The 20,981-nt window shown below is 44.4% G+C and overlaps 1 protein-coding gene across 1 annotated transcript; it reads right to left on the bottom strand.

Moving 5' to 3' along the window:
- Positions 1 to 7,016: 7,016 nt before the first annotated feature.
- ubtd1b (ubiquitin domain containing 1b) lies at positions 7,017 to 20,841 on the bottom strand. The gene is made up of 4 exons (XM_060036459.1): positions 20,000 to 20,841; positions 13,680 to 13,907; positions 11,677 to 11,834; positions 7,017 to 10,403 (listed from the first exon to the last, which is right to left on the bottom strand). Exons 1-4 carry the CDS (start codon positions 20,085 to 20,087, stop codon positions 10,041 to 10,043), a joined length of 837 nt encoding a protein of 278 aa, XP_059892442.1. The 5' UTR covers positions 20,088 to 20,841; the 3' UTR covers positions 7,017 to 10,040.
- Positions 20,842 to 20,981: the final 140 nt, after the last annotated feature.

Raw genomic sequence — 20,981 nt, forward strand, 5'->3', positions numbered from 1 at the left:
TCGACAAAGTAATCGCAGACAAGAGAATAGAATCAGGTGTGGCATCCCGAAAACAAAACAAACAAACTCAGGAATAACTACATACCGTGTAATTTCCTTACAAATCACACACACACACACACACACACACACACACACACACACCTCAACCTGAATTATACAACACACACAAACACACAGTGTACAAACACACTCTAGGTCAACTCGGTCTGAATTGGCCACATTCAACTTACAACCTGTACAGTAGGCTGCTTTATTGGCCATTTGAATATGGCCCTTTATGTGAGGGGTGCCTTGCGCACTGCCATGAGTGCATGCATTGTGCACATAGTTGATCCCGTCCCCGTCCCCCCGTTCCCCCATTCCCACTCAGCATGTCATAGGTTTGGATCCCTTTGGGGGTCACATTATTGTAGGTTAGTAGCAGGATAATGTGGTAGCTTGGGTATTAGCCTCCCAGCCAAAAGTGTACTGAGTTTAATGTCTCTATGTCCTCAGTCTACCTGTAGGAATCCTAGAGCAAATGCCTAACCCGTACCTGCTCCTCAATGACACAATTCACTGTAAGTTGCTTTGGATAAAAGTTCCTGCTAAATTACCATTGATCATGACCATTGAGCTTCAATGTCAACCAGTCAAGATGATTAACACAGGGTGATTTTATTGCAATTCACACATCATTCGACTTGCTACGAGTCTTACTATTTACTCTTTTACCGTCCAGCAGATAATTGTAATTCAATTTGTGTAACAGTGCTTGGTTTGTAGTTTAAGATACATATCCTCAACAACACAGATAGGCTGCAGACAGTGGGGTTCGAACCCAGAAGCTTTCAGCTAGCAGTCTCAAACGCTCACCAGTAGATTGTTCTACCCAATCTTTGAATCAAACAATGATACCACAGCATATGAGCAAAACATGATGGGGCCAACCAATTTGGATAAGAGAATAAAGCTTGGCTTTCAGCAGTGAGTAGTAATTATCTCTTCATTTACTGTTAAAAAAATATAGGATTTACGTAACATTTTATTGAGCAAAACGTTGTGACCATGATCTATGTTTCCACTATTCCTGCATGTCCTGTGGTTTGGACAGAGCTCTATCTCAGCTGCTCTCTGTAATCAAGCTGCTGAGTGTTTGTGTGTGTACATTTAAATGTCTTGTGTGTCTATGGGTATGTTTTTGCATTTGTTCTTTAAGTGCGTGTGTGTGTGTGTGTCTTTGTGTACACTTTTTATGTGTGTACGTATGTTTAACCAACGTGTGCTCCTTGTGTATGCACAGTATGCATGTTGTGTCTCTTTGTCTAGTTCTGACTGCATCTGTCTGAATGTACGTTTTGGTGTGGAGTGTGTGTGCGGTGAATGCAGTGTGCGTGTTGCTCAACCACCTCTGCCCGGTTTCAAGAGGGTGGATTTCCACGTTGACCGGGCTAGCTTAAATCAAAATACCGGGGAAGACAGAATTCTTCCGAAACCAAGATTAGAATACTCAGTTTAGACACCATGGTGATTAATGCTGTGAAACCTATTGAACCCACCATGGGATGACCCTGGTGCATCCACCTTTCAATCTCTCACATAGTCTTACTACTGTCAAACGATGTTCACGTTATACAGTGTAGGTATCCAAGAGTGTTAACAATGAATATCATGCATGTTAACCTTATGTGTCCTCAGGGGCGGCCTGCATTTCTCAGAAGGTACAACACAAACCCTGCCGAATAATGCTTGCACCTTCCATTTTCTTTATCCTCAGACTAGAGTTTTGACTTCAGCTTGAACATATCCTTAACACATTCCTGAAACAGGGCGCTGCTAATCAACAGATTGTTTACAAAACGTCAGCCTGTCTGGCTTGTACACAGCCTGAGGACAGTGGATGACATCATCCACACCGAGTAGGGAATCCATACATCAACTCAAACCATCACCTGTCGAGTTCACTTCTCTGAACAGCTTCTAGTCATGTTGATGTTCTGTCTAAATAAAAATGACCACAATTGTATGACTTCCCCGTTTGAATATCATTACCCCGAGCGATGTCTACGTTGTCTTGGAGTGTAAACAGCTGCTTTTTTTTTAAAGTCTGCTTTTCACTTTTATTTGTATAGCCAATACATGACATTATAGCAGATACAACAACCACCCTTGGACTTTATTGTGTTGTGATATGTTGCAATGTATTTCATTGCATTGCATTTCATTGTATTGTGTTGTACCGTTTCGTACACTGTATTGTATTGCGTCTGTTGTATTCATTCTCATCGGACAACTGAGCTGCAGCATGTTTGCTTGAAACCAAAGGACCAATCGGATGATAAGAGAGGGAGTTGGCAAGGAGCATTCCTATTGGCTGATGAAGCTGGGATTCGACATCAGGAGATGGTTGTTTTGGCTCTGGTCTGGAACATTCCATGTTACCTGCAGTGCTGTAATACAGGATATACATAAGCCTTGGTGTGCGTGTGTATGTGTGGCACACTTGGCAGGGGTAGTCCGGGGCGAAGGGTAGAGGGGTATGGGGTAGGTTAATGGCCTATAAAAGGCTCAGACACTAAGCTTGTGTACAGGGCTTTGGAAGGCAGAAGCCTGTCAACCAGCCAGCACAGGGAGTAAGCCCTCCCCAGGGCAGACTGTTTGTCCACTGGTCTTCGGAGAACCAGACCTCTCCATAAAGGTTGCACAAGGACATGGCAGTGATGTCAATGCCTTTGCTTTGATTGTTAATGAAACCAGTCTCACTTGTGTGAGGCTGAGAAGTCGCCTTGTGAAATCGCCTTGTGAAGTCGCCTTGATTAAAAGTGTCTCCTTCATGAAGTTAGTTAGAGATGCTTGTGGGCAGGCTAGTGTTGTGGCTACAGGGTCACATGGGTCCTCTATGGTAAACCACCCTCACTTCAGAATCCTTAGGAACACTTTGGGTGCATCCAAATACTAAGTATACGCTATTTCTGTTCAGTGTCTACTTCTTTTTTTTTTTTTTTTTACCGAATGTCTACAGCTATGCGTAGAACGCCTCCGAACACCACCGAAACGCAAACGGATGTTTGGAGATTACATATTTCCCCTCTGTGCGCTACACATCAGATGCCAGCAATATTAAAGTCACCTGCGATCATTTACCTTAGCTGGAGCCGCTGCTGGTGGTGCCGGGTCAGCCATCTGGATTATTTTCTTTTTTTCTGTTATTTGTTCTTCTTCTTCGGTAACCAGACTCCGGCTGAATTGTGGGATAGCGTAGTGACCTACTGTTGTATACTGTAGCGGTAGTACGCATTCGGAAACTTTTTGCCTACTACACAATGCGTACTGAGCATTCGGACACGCTATATTTGTGCCATACTACAAAATGCCCTGTAATGTGTGGTTGAACAACCTGAGCCAGACTGATTGGAATTTCGGGTTGGGTAAAGCTGCACACCTGTTTTACATTGAGCAATTAGTGTGCACAGGTGATTCCCACACACATACTCAGGAGAGCTCCTACATGGCAGCATGCTACACCTTCTGCTCTAAATCACTACCCTCAGACCATACAATAAACCGGTCAAAACATCACCTCTCTGTGTCCGTAAGAAGAACAGTAAAGACCACCAAGGTGGAGTGCAGCATGGTCATTGCTAAAGCACCAAGTTGAATGGCTGAAGTCATTCGGCTAAGCTGTTACATCATTTGCCTTTAAGTTGTCTGTGGTTCGAGCACAGTAGAAGTGTGGCGTCCGTTATACTAGCCTGCTCGACTCTCAACCAAAAGATACTGGGTTTGATCCCGCATGTCACAGCCTACCTGAGCATGACGCCTGTCTACTGTGTTTCTGAACTCCATGTCAGTCCCTTTCAATGAAGGAATCTGCTGAAAGAAACCTGATGAACCCCATCTAGGACAGCATGTTTATTATTTGCACTCATTAATAACCGCTGTGGGAATTTCCCAAGAGCGAGTCTCTGGAACCTCTACTGCATGTGCATGATGCAATACAGTGTTTTAGTTATTTAATTGTTAAATGCCATCTGTGACCATGCAACTGCCTGCACGAAGATGACTGAATTTATAAATCCTTTATTTTGATTATCTATACATATTTTTTTTATTAACAAAATCAGAATAGCTGAATCTAAATATTGTATACTCATCTATTTGGAAATAAGTTTAAAAGAATTGAAATGATCAGAAACATGATCGTGCCAATGAGTCTCCTTGAGGCTAACCACTTGCTCATGCTAACCATCATTATAAGTAAAGACTCAATGTTAGCCTCTGTCTCTAGTCCCCTGGCTCAGAATCAGAATCAGAAAACTTTATTGGCTCCTAAACGTGACCAATAGGACCATAGAGTGGCGAAGTCACGCCCCTTCCGGTAGGGCTCATGGGACCTATGAGATCGAAAAATATGAATGGGTGTCAATGGAGAGAAAATAATTATTTTCTGGTCCCAGTCTTTATATGCCCTGGATTACACATATGTTGTTTGTGGATTTAAATGATAATTGTTCATGCAAAGAAAACTAAAAATCTTCGTGAAGAAGTTTGATAATTTTAGGTTTTATGTGAGGCCGCTTTGTGAACTACAGCTCTTCGCTGCTCTCGACGCATATGATATACGTCACCACACCCGCCCTTGGAACTCGGCACAGAGATGGCGATCTCTCTGCCCCACTTCGCCGCTTTTTCCAAGGGGAGGATAAAAGCATCGAAAGAGGTGAAAACCATTATAAATCGGGGCACGTGCAGAGTTTCAGTTATGCCAATGGGAAGATTGTCGGTCTTCTCCACGCCAGTCGCAGGGAGCGTGACGTCACATACGAGCCGTGTAGTCTTTCTCGTTGTGTTTTCTCTACAGCCTTTATCTGAACAATTGCACAATAAACGGTCGAACTCTTTGCATGAAAAATTATCCTTTAAATCCACAAACAACATATGTGTAATCCAGGGCATATAAAGACCGGGACCAGAAAATAATTATTTTCTCTCCATTGACACCCATTCATATTTTTCGATCTCATAGGTCCCATGAGCCCTACCGGAAGAGGCGTGACTTCGCCACTCTATAGGGTCACCAGGTTCAGAGTTATTGTGTTTGCGGTAAAAGGTATTCGGTGACACACACACACACACGCGCACGCGCACACGCACACGCACACGCACACGCACACGCACACGCACACACACACACACACACACACACACACACACACAGGGACTCAATGGTTTCCCTCATGGGGACATAGCTTCGTGCAAATCATACATTGTCAGCTCATAACAGTGTTATTGGTGAGTGACTATCTTTTTCCGTAGCTCCATAGGGCAGACATTAGCCGCTTCTCATGGAGTACCGTTTCCAGGCAACAGGTGTTTATATGGACGCTACCATTGATCTACAACCATGGCAGAAAGCTGTTGTCGTACAATTCACAAATCACTGATGGCATTAACATGCTTATTGCATAACTAAGCGTATGATTTACATTGACGATTTGAATGTGTTTTTCCACATTTTCCCTAATCACCAACACATGCAAAGAAACTGTTACCACCGGAACGTGGTTAAAAACCGTAACGAACTTAAAGTTGGGGGGGGGTTTTCTAACTCTAATGATCCTCCCCAAGCACATTGCTCCTAACTGAGGAAGGGCTGCCGTGGCGCCTGCTTAGAGAGGCAGAATAAAAGCTGCTCGGCACCGGGCTGACCTCCAGGCGCGGAGCGAATGTTGCGAACAACAACAGCGCCCTTCTTGTGAAATCCCTCCGTCAGTAGGGGATTTTTCCTGGCCGCTCTTACACCGCAGTTACGGTAACTGTACTTACCCAGAGAAGAAACAGAAGAAAAACTAACAGCGTTGCATTCTGCATCACCAATGTAAACCCTATACACATTGTTGAACAAATATTTTTGTATTTATTTTCTTACCAAATTGCTGGGAATGGGGAGTTCCCATTTATGCTTGAAACTTTAACAGCCATGGCCCAAATAAAGTAATACCCAATTGTAGCTACTGTTAAACAGATGCATTTGTAAATTGTCATGTAAACAATACACAGCATAATTTGTCATCGTTCAAACTTTGCCAATGAATCAGTGCTTTGTTCCGTCATCTGAAAACCATCAGAGGTGTGAGGCTTCTATTCATATAGGTAGAGCGCCATCTGCTGGTGAAGAGTCAATTTAACTGATTTATTAAACCATCCATTCTCATCCTGACCATTGCCAATTTCTTAATTAATCGATTTTTTAAACATCAATAAATATCAGTTTTTAAAAACTTTTTAACTGCTTTTTAAACTGAGTAATTCAGGTCACTAGTGGCCTTATTTCTTTAATTTTGTCCTTTTCCTTTCCATATGTTCCGACTATCTGGCTTCCATAATGCGGCGCAATTAAATCCAGATATCAAGGCCAAAGTACATGTGGAAGGTTTGATATTTGATCTTTGAGGAATTTTACAGTCTACATTGAATAAACATTAGGCACAAACAAATCTAACCATAAATTGCCTCAATGGGACAACTTTATTTTATTTGAATATTTAAACATATTGTTGGAATTGGCTTTACATTCCAGCAGCAGTTAATAAATCAGACGCCAAACAATGTGCCCTTTCCTAAGGGAAAGGGAGGCATATCTGGTAAGCCATGGAAATGTTAAGGGGGTTAGGGCTATTCAGTTAGATGTTTTCGGCCAAAGCTTCATCCCAAAAATTCTACACTCAAATGAAAGATGCTAACTACATCTCCCCTTTTATCACTGAGGTGAAATATAAATCACAAAAGTGTCCCTTGAAAAAAGAAATAATCAGTGGCAGAACGTTATTTTTTACAATATTTCGATTTTATTAGTTTATAAACAGTCGAACTATGAAATCTATCAGCATAGAAATACACCAGCTCCAAAATGTTTTAGGTATGCATTTAACCATCAGGATATAATTATCATTTCAGTCTCCCCTTGGATTTGACCATATTATCTGTCTACATCAATATCATGGTGAACATTTTATAAAAGAATATTTCATGAGTCAAGTTTTTTTATATATTTGTTTATTTTCTCAAGTAGGACTGCGGCGTTCCTTTGTCCAGCCATGGGGAACGTTTGATTTTAACTGCAAAAGCCTTTAGTGTATAGAGAGGATTGATGCACTAGTGGCTACTGAGAGGCCCTCAAAACATCCACATCCTTGAATGGCTTCCGTACAAGTTCAGCATCCAGATTACTTAATATGAATCAACTATGTGACATGAAAACGTGTGTCTGAGCCAGGTGTCTGCATGTATGTAATGATCAGTATAATGATTATGCCCGAGCTAGTGTTCAGTGTACAAACCCCCTCCCCCCCACCCCCCCCCCCAAAATAAAATCAAAAAATAACACTCCAATATAGTACACTACAAAACAATCCATAAAATATCAAAAACAGACCGTCTCTAAACCAAACCACTACGTAGATGTGGTCGCATACACGCACATAAACAACACAGACATACGAGTACATAAGCAAAGTCATAAACAAAAACAAAGGGGTCAGAAGAAAAGAAGAAACTCTGGGACAAGAGTCACCAACAGCTCGCTGGGTCAACCGCATACACAACCATTTCAACAAGTCTGTCAGGGAGTCGGACTTGGTCAAAATGGCCCTTCAACCATTTCATACATCACTGAAATGAGCCAGGTGACGGCAAACAAGGTCCGGATCTGTACGTGGATTCACTTATTCGTACATGATCTCTTCCCAAGGCCAGTCAAAAACTAGATTCTGGTCAGAACCATTTCCAAACCTTTCCTTGCATGGGAAGGTAATGAAACCAGTTTTCATGGATAACAGCTTGAGGATCAAGAGTGTGTGTGTACATAAACTTGTTCTTTAACCAATACCCCAACAGTGTCTCAAAGCGAGGAGGTGTCACAACTTAAGCTGTAAGGCAAAAGGACAATAGCTGTGATTGTTAACAGTTTAAACTGCGTGAGCGCCATCATTAAAGGTTTGTACACACACCGTACACCCCACTGCAATCTACTGAACCCACGGAACACTCATGTGACCCACGTGTACGAGGTCAATGATCGTTATATTGCACACCAATAAAGTGGAGGAGAGAGGTGAAATGCACTCGCATTTGAGTAGAAAACAAATATTAAGGAGAAACCTGAAGACATTTCCCAGAGGACCTGCTGGATAGCCAATGATTGCGGTACGCTTAAGGTCTGGAGTTAAAGTTTGAGCTGACCCACCCACCTCCTAAGTAACTGAAGAACATGGTTTCATGTTCTCTGTGGCAGCGATGTTGAAGATGGGATTGCAAAAAACAACGGCGACATAAAAGATTGAACCGATGGATACATGTGGCCCTTCCTCATACTTGCGTATGTTTAGGCTGTGGCTGATAAATCAGTCAACTCATGCATTAACTTTGTCGGGTCCACCTATCCTACATCACTGTCTGCAGGTTCCATTACATTCCCCAGGCTCATAACCAAGTCATAGCCGTCTGGGAAAATGATTTGAATTCCTGAGACACTGGGAAAACTCCACCCCCCCACCACCACTACTAATAATAAGACCTTCACCACCAGTGCAAGAAGATTCTTGAGAATGGCTAGCAGAGTAATAAAATATTACACCAGCCACAGCCAAAAACACATGAAGCATTTGGAAAGGGTTCAAAACAAGAGCCAGCAGATAACCTTACTATTTAGTATCTCGCGATAAGAACTGGAGCCATTCACATATGCCATGTTGTGTTGTATCATAGTATCCCCGGTATTTCCCCATTTTTGACAGCCGTTGTTTTTTACGGCAGGAATTATTATGAATTAACCAATTCAATATACATAAAAACATTACATTTATAGATATATTTTTGTCCCTAGTTCCTCAGCAATCAGCATTAAAGACCATCATTTTGTAATGCATTTGCTGTACAGCAATTGGGGGGTTGTACAAACAACTTGAAACAATGTGGACCATGTAGAAATCACACTGAGAAAACTCAGTGTGGACTGGTTACCCCTCTAGGCTCAAATAGACAAGACAAAATGTCTACATTGTGTGTAGGCTTCAACATCGTCATTAGAATATTCTCCAAGAAAGGCAGCGGTTTGGATCCAACTACGAGGTCCTGATTTGAAAGCGAATAGTAAAAAGAAATAAAGAAGATAAAGGATAAGACCAGCAACAAAAAAAACACTTTTCCCAGGACACTAAACCCTTTGTGTATTTCATCAAGATTCATTAAAAGGCACACAGTCTAGCACATAGTAATAATCTTCCAAGTGTGCAAAAAAGCTTGTCTTAGAATATTTCAATAAAAAAAAAGGAAAGAAGGGAGAGAAAATGTTAATATCGACCGTTAAGTCACCAAATGGTACGCAGCTCACGCTCTACCTCCCGCCCCCCCGAACCCCACTGTGTTTGATAAGAAAGGCTTTGCAGTAGGCTTCAGGGAGAAGGAGGTGCCGATAGTCCAGAGCAGAAATGTGCTTTACAATCAGCGACCGGGCGACTTGTGTTTTCAATTGGCACTATGCATCAGCGCATCAGTCAAGAAGAGTGCAGAGGGCAGAGTCCCTGCACCTCACGGGGCGAGGGAGGGACCATGTCCAAATGGGGGGAGTGCAGACCTGCAGGAGCTCCGAGCCCCGCCGTGACGACAGGGGGGTTCGCTGGGGAAGAGATGCGACGTGGAGGCGAGTGGGTGAGCTCTTCGAAGCAGCACTGAACCAAACTCCAGCGAAACGGGGAGAGAAATGGAGAGCAAGAGAGATGAACACCAGCAGTGGTAAAACTCTTTATCAGCGAAACCCCGAAAGGGGGGACAGGAACAACATCAACAACAACCAAAGGAAAGCAGTGTTTCTTTTCGCGCCATATGGTTCTCCCGCCTTTAGAGTTCTCCTCCTCTGTGCGTTCTCCACTTACAAAAAGGGGTTCCCTGGTAGAGCGCTTCCCCCCCCCCCCCCCCCGCAGTGCCGAGAGGTTCCACTGCGGCCCCCGGGGGTCCTCTCTCTCCCCCCCCCCCCCCCCCCCCCCCCACCCCGGCCCTGCTCAGTTGGAGTCGGTGGCGGGGGCGGTGTTGGCCAGGGCGGAGGAGGTGATTGAAATGGTGGATGTGATGGCGGTGGTGGTCGTCACAGAGGGTGTGGGGGCCTGGATGGGGGCGGGGGCAGAGGCGGGGGAGGGAGGGTGAGCCAGGGACGCCAGGGGGTTGACGATGACCTGGATGACAAAGTCTTTCTGGATCTTGGTGTCCTGCAGCCGCGTCTTGTCCGTGAGCAGCTTGCCGGAGAAGAACCAGCGCTGGTGCGCGGCGTCGATGTCCTCCTGGGCGTGGAGCTGCTTCTTCAGCTGGCCGATGGTGTCCGCCATGCTGGCGCTGAGGCGCAGGTCTTTCCCCGTGGACATCCGTACCTGGACGTAACGGGGGTTACATTTAAAAAAAAAAAAAAACCTTTGGGGACGCATTTATCCAAAGCGTCCTATAGTGAATCCAGATTCCGGGTTCATCAGAATCGTCTATATTTCCACTTCCAGTTGTGTGTGACTATTTCATTACATGCCCCACACACATTTTGAGTGGGGTTAGGAGGGGGGGGGGGGGACACGTACAAGAATGCCCATGTAGCTCCACCTCTGAATCTAGATTCACTGCAAGGGAAGTGGGCATGAAAGAAAGTAGACAAACATAGCTGGAAGTAGATATTGAGAGACGTTTCGGTTCAAACGTGGCCCGACATCGCCAGAACATTTAGCAAATGCATAATTAGAACTTCTCAGTTGAATTGTGATTTCACAAGGGCTGTTATCAACATGCGCAGACCAAAATTTCTCTAGACGAAATTGGATAGACCTACAACCAATCAGATTAACAGATTGTGTGAGTCATAATGATTGTTTATGAAAATGTCTCAACAGCGCTGTACAGTCATCTGTACAGTCATAGTTTTAAACCCACCCCTCCTTAGATAAACCGTTGCTAAAGGCCCGGACCGGGATAGGTCTGCTGGAAATCTGTCTGAACGGGAGTCGGGCTGCAGATGCATATGCTAAAGAGTTGTCTTGTTCTCGGGCTAGTTAAAAGTAATTCTGACTGCTTATAGACCGCAATTTACAACAAGAACAACAGCAAAGACGAGCCGAATAAATGGGATGCTAGGCGGTTTGACGAAGCAATCTCAGAAACGTGGAATAAAAACGTATCGTTAGATGGTATCCTATCGGTATCCCTCCCTCTCTCGCTGCTCAACCCATGTTACTGATTAAAAATCATTCCCTTAAAAGAGATTTCGGAATTCGGATCTCTCTCTCTCTCTCTCTCTCTCTCTCTCTCTCTCTCTCTCTCTCTCTCTCTCTCTCTCTCTCTCTCTCTCTCTCTCTCTCTCTCTCTCTCTCTCTCTCTCTCTCTCTCTCTCTCTCTCTCTCTCTCTCTCTCTCTCTCTCTCTCTCTCTCTCTCTCTCTCTCTCTCTCTCTCTCTCTCTCTCTCTCTCTCTCTCTCTCTCTCTCTCTCTCTCTCTCTCCAATAGCGGTCATTTGGAGCACCTCATTCCAGGCACTCCGCGGTGAGATAACTACGCTTGAGGAACGTGGTTAACTGCAGTGGAGGAAAAACTTTGGGCGAAAAAATTAACAGTTAAATGATATCAGGAGAACGCACATGGTCAGATAAACCCAGTGGAGCGGTACCTTGAGCTGGAACTCTTTCTTGGGGGCTACGGGGGGCTCGGGGCTGTCGCTGGGGTCCTCGTCGCTGCGCTCCGAGATGAGGTTGACCGGGGGGGCGAGGCAGTAGACGGGCAGTTGGTAGCGGTTGCCCAGCTCGTCGTAGCACTCGGTCAACGTGCCTGGGGGGGGAAGGCGGCGAGGACACCAGGGTTTAGAAACTACAACAATAATATAATAGTGTGGAGCAGCCCGAAGGCTTGTCCTGATATCAGTGTTCTGCATGAGCTTATTCCCGGCCCAAGGTAATATTCCAGCTGACTCTTATAAAGTTAAAGGTCATTGTTATTAACAGAAGTGCAGTATAACGTGGTCATTCTGTATGCCGAGTGACTTAGGACAATGCAAGGTTCACCCAGTAGTAAGAAATAAAAGCATAACAAAAACATATGTAAGCAGCATTAGGCCGTAAAGGTTGAAAATGAACAATATAATGTAATATAATGTATAATGTGTGTATAATGTAGGATGTTTCAACCAAGTGCTTGGACCCAATTTACACAGCTGCAGTGTGCAGTCGATAACACTGGGGGGCAGAGTAAAGAGCACAAGCTCTATAATCTATATCTATACTTGGCAAAGCACAAGCTGTTCTGACGAATTAACAATTCAAACTGCTTCACCAAGAGGATCACAATACAGACAGAGAAATCTTAGAAACCTAATTTCATAAAAATAGCTAAAAATTATGATAAAGAAATTAGGTTCTTATAATAAAAGGTTATTCTACATTGACACAATACCCTGCTATTAGCATATCGATATCTCAGACCAGAACCATCAGCAGTATGTTGCTGCCGTGTCCCTCCTGTACGCAACACAAAGGCCGCCTTGACCTAGTTTGGCTGCGGGCTCCTATTTGGTGCACGGGGAGAAGACCCGAGGAAGGTGAGCTGAATAGGGGCGGACGCGGTGACACGGCCGCCCCGTGACCCAGCGGGTGTCTCCACCGCTGCAGCCATCCGTACATCCCGTCACGACCTCCCAGGTGGCGGGATCACTGCAGTACCCGACACTGATGGGAGGGCAGCGCTAGAATCTCAGCCATTTTCCTCCTGGCTTCGCATACACGGGAAGCATGTGCTGCAGTCTGACGGGTTTGAACGACTGACTGTCAGACTGAAGCCTGAATAAGAATATATGAACGACGTGAGACTATGGAAGTGTTAATTCACATACGAGTATGAACCCTGTGTTTGAAAAAGAAAATAAAGCAATACGAGCAGAGTTACATATTAGGGATCAACCCTATCTGGCTGGATGCAGTTAGCATCCAGCCAGATATTGCGAGGTAGTGTAACGTTATAGGGGGTAACTGTACACGGGAGTACGAGACTGGTGGCGCGACTGTCTGACTGGACTCATCACTTAGCCACAGTGTGAATGTACGAGTTTGAGAGTGCACAAGCCATGGTGTGTGAGTGAGTTTGGGGGTTCAGATTGTGGTCGAGTGTTGAATAGTGCGCAACTGTGCGTCGTCAACATAGTGTCCGAGTCAATTGGAGACCATGAGAATGACTGAGATTGTGTGAGTGAGTTTGACAGAGTGAAAGTGAGTTTGACAGAGTGAGAGTGAGTTTGACACAGTGAGAGTGAGTTTGACACAATGAGAGTGAGTTTGACACAGTGAGAGTGAGTTTGACACAGTGAGAGTGAGTTTGACACAGTGAGAGTGAGTTTGACACAGTGAGAGTGAGTTTGACACAGTGAGAGTGAGTTTGACACAGTAAGAGTGAGTTGGACAGTGAGAGTGAGTTGGACAGTGAGAGTGAGTTGGACAGTGAGTTTGACAGAGAGAGTGAGTTTGACAGAGTGAAAGTGGGATAATTTGAGAGTGTGTCAGGGAGAATGTAAGTGAGGTTGAGAGAGTGAGACTGAGATAGAGCGAGGTTGTGAATGTACATCAGTGAGTTTGAGCGTGCGAGTGTGTGAGAACATGCGTGTGTAAGTGTGTGCCCCCCCCTCACCGTGGGGCAGGGTGATACTGGCTCCGTCTACGATGGCCTGGGCCAGCTCGTGGTCGCTGCACTCCAGGGCCACGGCGGCGGCCTTCAACGCATCCCAGATCTCCTTACGGCCGTCGAAGGCAGGTGCCGTGTCCCAGAACTCGTCCCGCTTGCTGCGCAGCTGGCCCTCCGTCATGGGGTAGTCGCTCTTCCACTTTGGCCGGTCCTTCTTCAGGGGCTCGTTGCGACCTGGAAGAGAGCCATGGGACATTCATTTTAATAAATAATAAAAGACGTCTTGCGACCATAACGGCACCAGCATTTATGGTCATCGTCTGCGATTTAGACAAAATGGTTTCATTGCCAACCATTCCGATCATCTGGTGATCGTTATAATGTGTCTGTGACGTGGCCTCACATGTTTCTGTTATCCGTTTACGGAATGAACCGGAAGACGTAGAAGGAAATCAGATCTTTGGTGTAAAGAACTCTGTCACCTGTGGGCAGGTGACAGAGGGACCCACTGCGTGTCCACAGAGCAGAGGCCATTTAATGCGTCGATATAAAATAATATATCTTGATGTGTTGAACCTGTAGTTCATAGAAGGGATCAACCTATAATCCAATATCTTAAGTCACCCGATAACCACAACAGTCACCTGCTGAAAGCCACTCAATTACATGGGGGAATAAAACGGTTAATGGAATAAAGGCGAACACTTGGAAAAGCACAGGGTCAGCCCTCTCCCAGGAGCGTGCTACGCACGGCCCGCTAAGAGTAGGTCAAGTGCTGCTCTTTTTAAAATGGATGGTACTCATCTGCGCCGCATCGGGCAGATGAGTCACAGCAACACACAGCCTCTCTTCCCCTTTCTGTGGGAGTCAACAGTGTACTAGGGAGAACCACGGCGCACACACAATAAGCCCACACATGCAGTAATTACATTCCGAATACTGTTGTGGCAACATCTTATGTGCTTACACCGGTGATATGCTCCTACACCAAGCATGGGAAAAATGACCCCGCTGAGGGTGAAGAGGAGGAGGAGGACATGGAGCGACAATCCAAAGGGGTCTCCTTTCCGTGAAACAAATTATTTATAGCTGTGAAGTACAAGGAGGAGTCGAGACCAGGGTGAGGTGGTGTAGGATTAGCAGCAGCGGGGGGAGAGGGGGGGGGGGGGGCTGTGTGTGAGAACAGCCCTGTCATCCTAGGAGCGTCCCTACTATCAGTAGGCTGCAGTTACACCACTGCTCTAATGGTCCCCGACTCCAGGAAACAGTCCAGTAACATGGATACAAATGGCAATGGCAACCAGGAAGGAGGACGTCATAAAAAATTGCAGAGCTTTATGAGGGGGGGGAATGTAATAAACACAGAGTACCAGCTCAGTACCAGTGATTTAGTCAATCACTTTATCTTGAGTGATTAATGATGCACTCGGGTCATTAAGTAGTGGGTTAGGGGTTAGTCCTCTTGGGGTGTAAAGTACTATGTTCAACGGCTGTAAGGTACTATGTTCCATAGTCCTGATGGGGAATCGAAGTGCACGCTCAGTGCAAAACAAAGCCTCTGAAGTCATGAACATAACACTTGGCAAGGGGAAGCCAATTAGAATGGATATGCAAAATGATTTCAACACATTCCTCATCCTTAACAATGAGTCACCAAGTAAATGTGTCCAAGTGGCAACACAATGGAGCACATATTCACTCATTTTTAAAATGGAGCATATGTTACACAAAGTAAAAGCCCAACAAACACAGGAGGGTGTACTGGGGGTTGTGCAATTCTACGACATACTATAAATATGCTGTGTTTGATGTGAATGCAACTGATTTCCTTGCTACCCAAAACTGGGTCTGAGAGGCGGAACACAAAAAAAAAGGCACCACCTGGGTAACCCAGAGCAAATGAACAACAACTTACATGACAATAACACAGACATTAGTTTAATTGGAGAAAGGGATCCAAGTATCAGTTGGAATGTTGCCAATAAGCTAAAGACAGCCAGGTGGTAGTTGTTTTTTATAGTTGTTCCAATGTGCTTATTAGACTTAGAAACAGCCCTCTGGGCCAGGGGCAGAGGGCTGTTTCTTCATCCCTTTCAACAGGAAAATGGCTGCTGCCTTTCTCAATTAAAATTTATCAAATTCAGTTAACTCCATATAATGAAACCCTTAATTACGTAGTCTCTATTTTAAATAGAAGAGCAATCTTTGAGAAAAACAAAGTGCTGTAGTAGATTTACAATCCAAACTGAACAGCACAGAAGAAAGTGAGGATGAAGGAATGAGCCACTCCCCACATTGGACCTTTCCAGCCTGGCTTAATGAGAAGCAAAACAACACACAACGGTCAACCGAAACAGCAACCAGAGAAGACGTGATGACCGATTTCAACAATGCCCGGAAATGACGTTATCGACACGTACGCCTAAGTGTGTAACGGGCGCATGAGGGAATAGCAGGGCGTTTTCATCACATGGGGCCTCTTCTGAGTTGATTTGCCACTGCTGCATGATTCAAGGTTACCGCGAGGCCCGGCTTATGAAACGTCTCATAAACTACGCAACAGGATCACAAACCCAACCAAGTTCAGTCTTGGGAGTGGCCAAAAAAATGCTTGACTCCAGGGCCTACATAGTGTTTTGTCTTAGAGTGAGTTGTGGCACGAAAGTTGGCGTCTCTCTGGCCCTCTGTGTATTTATGTTCCTTCATGGCGTATTCTCGTCCCCGCAATACAAATAAATCCAGGGCGTTATCCACATTCTGCTTGGTCCAGTGTTCATTTCTGGTCTATTTCATACATCAGCAATGTCATCTTCAGTAGGTTGCCGTGCGTCAGAGGGAATTCAGTGGAGCCCAGAACGTACATGTTTGGTCCAACCAGGCACTACGGATTCTAGGCTTTTGTTTGTTTAATTCTGGAGGAAAGAACTTGACAGTCAAGCACTAGCCTCTTTAGAGCAGACAAACACACAATAAATCTTTAAAACTCACAATTGCATTTAGAAAGACAGATGGTCTCTATTAACAAGGGGATGTATGGCTGAATGGATGGTGGATTGATGCACGCATGGATGGATGGATAAAGAGATTGATGGCTGGCCGGATGCTTATATTGACCAACTCTTGGCAGAATATGCTGACAATCTCCCGTCAACATAAATTAAAATTGACACAGCCTTGAAATGAACCAGTCATGGTGGTTGAAAACAACCAGTGGCAGCGAAACATGCCCTTTGCCGAGTGATGTGATGTCACCATGAAACCCACCATACTGGACTCAATTCACAGGAGAACAAACAAGGATAAAGCCTCAGCAAGAACTGTGGGAGGTTTCATGAGAAGCAGTGTGAACCCTGGGGATAGTTTAAAGGTCGCTGCCACATTGTCAGCTAGAGCCAAACATTTTTATTTCGACAGCGAGGAGCAACCGAGGAGACCAACAGCTATGAGTTATCAGTTATTCCACAGAGCGACCACCAGGATAACCAGGCAAACAAGCCACATGTTAGGCTTAAAAATCCTTTAAAAGGACGGTAATACTTTGATTGATCACCGACAACCTCCATGCACACCATCTGAAGAAGGCATAGCGAGCAAAGATCTTCTCATAGTCTTTCAACACCTGGGGGCTGTTCAGAGATCCAAGGAAAGAAACCATTTAAGGGTTACGCAATAACATCAAATAAAATACCAAAGAATTTCAGTACCGGCAGTGGAAGACATTATGCAGGTCATCCCTCATAATTTCCATAGACTGTACGTCATCAAAATAATAGCCATTCTTCATCATACCAAACCAACAGACAGATGTGTGGTAATTTACAGACAAGCATAATGAACAGCCATCTCTTTAGAGCTCTCATGAACCAAAGCACACATCAACAACATGCCATCTGGAGCCCACCAGAGCCCCAGTAGAATACCTTGTTGTTCATGCGGACGACCTCGCTGTGAGACGTGACACGTTTTGACTTGTTGCTAGCTTGGAAGCCTGGCATGGTGTCCCTGCTGATAGCCATCAGGATGAGATGATACAAGCTACAACACTATCACGATGCCAGGGAATCTTGGCGAGCAGTTGAAAAGAACCTGACGGAAAGGCATCCCGGTTGTGCACCTTTGTAACCAGAGTTATGTATAGGGAGTGGGACTTTGTATGGTTTGATAAGGATTTCCTTATAATATTTTTTCTTGCCACAGCCTTTTTTTTTTGCATCTCACTTTTTGATCATATTTCAAAAAACCTAATCTTGATAAATATGTCAGGCCATCCACTGCCCATTTGCTTTTATAAACCATTATTCATGTTAGTATACATTGGAGCCAGAGGGAGACACTAGTTGAGGTAAATATGCCAAATAAAAGTTTAACACAAGAAACTTCTGCAAGGAGGAATTTGGAATTAATAGATTAATAGGTTTATTACTGTACCATTAAGACGTTTAAACATGCAGGCCCAGCATGTTTAAACAAGCAAATATAACTGAAGATTCGCGCCATCAGAAATAGTTAGTGGTTAGCGCAAATTAACCTCTACAATCTTCCGGACAGGTTCCAGCTAAATAAACAGTAATAATTATATTATTGGGGGATTCAAAATAATGTTTCTTTCATGAACTTTCTTGAAATGAAGTGATATATAAGAAAAGGATGGACACAGCCACTTAAGACTTGGTGGAATAGGAAGGAGGTCCTGGGAAGCTACCCGGACCTCCTCAAGACCTAGACTAGCGTGTAGGTTCTCTTACCAACAATGCCAAGTCACATTCAATGCAAAGGCTGCTTCCCTTCAATTCATAAACTTAAGAAAACATGATTAGGCAACGATTGTGAAATTCTGTGCCGATACTGATACTTAAAATAAAAATTTGGCCAATAGCCGATATCGATGTTATTTTGTTTGTTATTTATTCCCCCCTTTGTGCCAGAGAAACAAACCCTAACCCCCCATGCACGCAGACACGCAGTGAAAGAAAATGTCGGTCGTGTGGGAGTATTTCACTGTCTCAGAGAAAGATCAGCGATATGCAGTTTGTAAGACATGTTCCAGTGACATTTCCAGAGGAGGAAGCATTAAACATCGGCCACTGCCATCGGTGAATGTTGTCTTATTTTCCGATAGGCCGATGGCAGTCAACAACGCGAATATCGGCCGTTACCGATGTTCGTCCGATACATCGGTGCATTTTGGTCCTAAGGCATTGCCACCCTCTCCTCTCCAAACTCAAGAAAACCCATACAGAGACAGTTTAGATGAAGGAAAGGTTGTTTTAAAAACGGTACACCAGGTACATGCCAAACCCAGCAGACATATCAGCATCTGGAGAAGGTACTAATCATTTGTCACAGAGCAAACATAATTACATCCAACTTTTCACGGCCACACTTTCCCACACAACGTTAAACAGAACATTTCATGAATTCAGTCATCTTAACGAGGAGTTTATATTCAACATTGGCGTGTGTGTCTTAGGGCCACCGCACAACGAGAGTACGAGACAACACAGAATCTCTTGCCAAATGTTGGGCGTGGAGGCCTGTGCAGTTCCAATCCTTCTCCTTGTAAATACAGCGTCACTTGGTGTAAGTGCTACAGTGGCTGGCCAAATACCATTGGCCACAACCAAAGCCAAGCGTAAGAAGAGAAGAATGTGGCAGGTAGCCAATGTTTATCTTCATAAGAACATTATCGGGAAGCAGGGTAGGTAGCAAACGGACTTGCATTGAAGTCCCAATAGGGAAATAATCAAAGAATCAATAGCACAAGAATCGTTAAAGCCTCAGATATAAAAGCACAAAATCACGTCAAGGATGGTCAACTTGTTTAACTGATTAGGTGCTGCTGTTCCATAGTTTTGTAAATGCAGAACCTGGGTGGTGGAGGTTTACAGACACTTGACAATGGCCAGGTCAGAGACACTTGTATCTTACAATGAAAAGGTATACATGAAACAATAAGGTCAGCAGTACACTCAAATAGATTGAGTACGTTGGGGAAATGATTAAATGCGAGGAGCAGTTGAATGACTTCCATGCTGCTGTTGACACCAACCTCCATTACCAGACTGACTGACCAGAGCTTCTTCAAAAAAATAACACCACATGATTTCAACAAATAGACCAAGACTGGATGATAAATGGTACTGCATTGAGAAATAACGCAAATGTTTCAGGGAATTTCGAAATTCTGCACTGAGGACAGGACATTACTTTCTTTTTATTCTTCTACAACAAAATTATGTTTAAAATTGTTTGCAACATGCATACAGAATAAATAAAACATTAGCTGCACATAGAAAACACACATTTCGATCTTAATCGTACATTACCTCCGCGCCTTCTGTGTGCCCTGCCGCCGTTTCTTGAAGAGCCATGGCCCTGTGTGTCTTCTCGCTCTCTACCGACACATCCTCCCATGGTTATCCGACTACAAGCTGTTTTTAGATATCGCTCAGGAGCGAGTGGCCACCATAGAAGCCGACGACATTCTGGGTCCCATTAAAAATCCATATCTTTGTGTGATTGTAAAACCCGAAGAGACCGTCAATCGGGGACACAAGGCAACGACGGACGCTTCAATAGTTCGACTTCAGAATTGTTTTGATTGATGACTAACGCGAATGAGTGCTGACTACCTGAAAGCGTTGCAATGGTATGTTGGTTGGGTTGTGATATTAGAAAATCAGCCCGTCACGTGTAGTGAACACTTTGATAGCACGACAAGTGAAGCATCATGCGTACAGAGCTTTAAATAACACGAGTACTCTAACGGTTTCTTGGCAACACAACGGCTGGTTAGGACTCAAATGATAGGCGAGTTGGTCTGAAGACTAGGAAGGAGTCTTGAGTGTCATGCCGCTATAAATTAAACAAACTGGTACACCTTCCACGCTAGCAAGCTAGCCGAGCTAGCGGACTGGCTAGCGTTAGTAAACACAAACTTTTCCACAACCAACCATCCCATCCCAAAAGGTTCAGCTTTCGTAAATACACGGTGATAACGGCGTTGGTCGCGTTCAGGTGGCCCGAGGAGCCATTAGGGACTTTGTGGGTTGTGTGTCCGTGGTGTGTGTATATTTTTAAATCCCCCTGCTTCCGTCTCCTCCTCTGGTAACTGCTGGCTACGGCTAGTGGGAAGAGCTAGCAGCTCTGAACTTTAGTTCTCACGCCTGCGCAGTGGAGCACTCCAGTAGAAGGTATCAAATTATTTGACGTCACGTTTTCCTTTACTCTCTGCAGCGATGAATTATTAAATATTTATATGGATTAATGGTTGCGGAAGCTCTTTATTATATACGATTTTGAAAGAAG

This window comes from Gadus macrocephalus, chromosome 18, assembly GCF_031168955.1.
Source record: "Gadus macrocephalus chromosome 18, ASM3116895v1".
Lineage (NCBI taxonomy): Eukaryota > Metazoa > Chordata > Actinopteri > Gadiformes > Gadidae > Gadus > Gadus macrocephalus.